The 931-nt window shown below is 43.7% G+C and overlaps 1 protein-coding gene across 1 annotated transcript; it reads left to right on the plus strand.

The window, feature by feature from the left end:
• Positions 1–4: 4 nt before the first annotated feature.
• LOC107735686 (creatine kinase, testis isozyme-like) lies at positions 5–718 on the plus strand (the record flags this gene model as incomplete). Its single annotated transcript, XM_016547290.1, has 2 exons — positions 5–230; positions 347–718. Coding segments are annotated over 2 exons (405 nt in total), but the record flags the coding sequence as incomplete, so codon positions are not given.
• Between the last annotated feature and the right edge of the window lie 213 nt (positions 719–931).

Genomic DNA, 931 nt, shown 5'->3' on the forward strand with positions numbered 1-931 from the left:
GAGCTGCAAGAAACACTTAACCGATTGTTTGTCCTTTCAGATTGAGGAGTTGTTCAAAAACAAGGGACAAGAGTTCATGTGGAACGAGCATCTTGGCTACGTCCTCACCTGCCCATCCAACCTCGGCACAGGCCTGCGTGCAGGAGTGCACGTCAAACTGCCTAATCTCAGCAAATACCGCCAGTTTGAGGAGATCCTCAAGAGACTGAGGCTGCAGAAACGTGGAACTGGTAGGAACCGAAACTATTTAAGCTACAGTAGATTTAAACCGCACTATACTGAGTGTCATGAACAGAAATATAGTGTAAACTGATGCCAAGTAACTAAGTGGTGTCTTGTTCATTAGGTGGTGTAGACACTGCGGCTGTGGGTGGTGTTTTTGACATCTCCAACGCTGACCGTCTGGGCTTCTCTGAGGTGGAGCTGGTGCAGATGCTGGTGGATGGTCTCAAACTGCTGATAGAGATGGAGAAACGGCTAGAGAAAGGCCAGGCCATTGAGGACCTCATGCCTGCCCAAAAGTAGACTCGCTTCCTACATTCGTCCCCCCCCAAACCTTTGTTCATTGATTGACTGTTTGTTGACTTGTTCTTAGAAGACATGATTTATTTAAGTGTCCTTTGTCTCTGCTCTGGCGAGTTCTTGTTACACATACAGATGTCACAGGGCAACAGATGGATGAGAATGTCTGAGAATAAAATTTGGCCATGTTGACCTGCTTTTTGTCTTTCTTCCCTGTTCTATCATGTAGACAGTTCCAGGATTCCCACACCTTTCCACCAATTAAGTTCCATGACTTTTTTACAGTTATTCATGACTTGAGAATAATTCAAGCACTTTTAGAAACTATTTTATAGAGATCACACACATACTGCAATTTCTACCCAATGCAACAGTCTAAAACTACGATTTGAAATTTAAATCTACAAAT

The sequence above is a fragment of the Sinocyclocheilus rhinocerous genome, unplaced genomic scaffold, assembly GCF_001515625.1.
Source record: "Sinocyclocheilus rhinocerous isolate Xijiao unplaced genomic scaffold, SAMN03320098_v1.1 C36239192, whole genome shotgun sequence".
NCBI classification, from domain to species: Eukaryota; Metazoa; Chordata; class Actinopteri; order Cypriniformes; family Cyprinidae; genus Sinocyclocheilus; species Sinocyclocheilus rhinocerous.